The sequence below is a fragment of the Aotus nancymaae genome, unplaced genomic scaffold (assembly GCF_030222135.1).
Source record: "Aotus nancymaae isolate 86718 unplaced genomic scaffold, 86718_ANA_hifiasm-v0.15.2.pri h1tg000064l_1, whole genome shotgun sequence".
Classification (NCBI taxonomy): Eukaryota; Metazoa; Chordata; class Mammalia; order Primates; family Aotidae; genus Aotus; species Aotus nancymaae.
The window spans coordinates 29,887,812-29,889,102 of NW_026988479.1; the positions used below are offsets into that span (position 1 = coordinate 29,887,812).

Here is a 1,291-nt window from a genome sequence, read left to right on the forward strand (position 1 = left end):
GGAGAAAAAACTTTAAAAATGGAATCAATTGACAGGCATCTAGGTGTTTCAGGTTTATGAAATGTGGGCACAGAGGGTGACTTATTGTGGAACTAACTTGAAGGCATTTACCTTCCTCCCCATTAAAAAATATTTCAACCCAAATGTATATTTTAGACTTCATCTTCCTAGACAGACATATTATACATTTTTTTTCCCTTTTTTTGAGATCAAGATCTTACTTTGTCACCCAGGCAGCAGTGCAGTGGTGCAATCTCGGGTCACTGCAACATACACCTCCCAGGTTCAAGTGATTCTTCTGTCTCAGCCTCTTGAGTAGCTGGGACTATAGGCCTGGGCCACCATGCCCTGCTAATTTTTTGTATTTTTGGTAGAGACGGGATTTCATTGTGTTAGCCAGGATGGTCTTGATCTCTAACTGCCTGCCTCGGCCTCCCAAAGTGCTAGGATTACAGGCGTGAGCCACCACGCCCGGCCAACATATTATACTTTTAAGAAATGCATCCTAGGGAGGCCAGAAATGCGTGGGCTGCCGGGCTGGCCCAGCTTAGGGTTTTCAGGAAATTTGGAAGTTGTGGCGGTAGTTGGATTGTAAGGACTCTTGTGGCAATCTTCGGGTGCCTTCCGAGAGAAAACGGGAGGATGCCACTGGAGTCATCTTCCTCTTCAATGCCACTATCCTGCCCGTCTCTCTTACCCTCAATACCACATAACACTAACCCTTCCCCTCCTCCAATGTCTTACTTCACCTCCCAGGAGATGAAGTGTATTCTTCACTGGTTTGCCAACTGGTCTGGTCCCCAGCGTGAACATTTCCTAGAGGACCTGGTATATAAGGTAGTGCCAGGAAAATTACAGCCACTGCTGAATAGTCTGGAGCAGCTTAGTGTGTCTGGGGCAAACCGACCACCTTCTATCTTTGAGTGCCAGCTACATCTTTGGGATCAGTGGTTTCGAGGCTGGGCTGAGCAGGAGCGCAATGAATTTGTCAGACAGCTGGAGTTCAGTGAGCCAGACTTTGTGGCAAAATTTTACCAAGGAGTGGCTGCTACAGCTAGTAAGGACTGATAGGCATTCAGACCAAAGAAGATAACCATAGCTGAGCCAAGACTCTATGTCTATGTCCCAAGGCCATGACTTTACAATGAGAATTCAATTCAAATGTGTCACCTAAAGGACTAGAACTGGTATTCCGACCAACTGACTGAACTCATTGACCAGTACAGGCATAGTTATTTCAACATTAATAGCATGTCAACTGGACTCCTACTTGTAAATGTTATCAATCTAA

The 1,291-nt window shown here is 45.5% G+C and overlaps 1 protein-coding gene across 1 annotated transcript; it reads left to right on the forward strand.

The window, feature by feature from the left end:
* Positions 1 to 438: 438 nt before the first annotated feature.
* On the forward strand, positions 439 to 1,073 carry LOC105715937 (uncharacterized protein C14orf119-like). Its single transcript, XM_012450447.3, has one exon. It carries the CDS (start codon positions 499 to 501, stop codon positions 1,066 to 1,068), a length of 570 nt encoding a protein of 189 aa, XP_012305870.3. The 5' UTR covers positions 439 to 498; the 3' UTR covers positions 1,069 to 1,073.
* The last annotated feature ends 218 nt before the right edge of the window (positions 1,074 to 1,291 follow it).

What these genes read in the sequence shown, in the direction of transcription:
- LOC105715937 (XM_012450447.3), top strand. Translation starts at nt 499, where the DNA reads ATGCATCCTAGGGAGGCCAGAAATGCGTGGGCTGCCGGGCTGGCCCAG.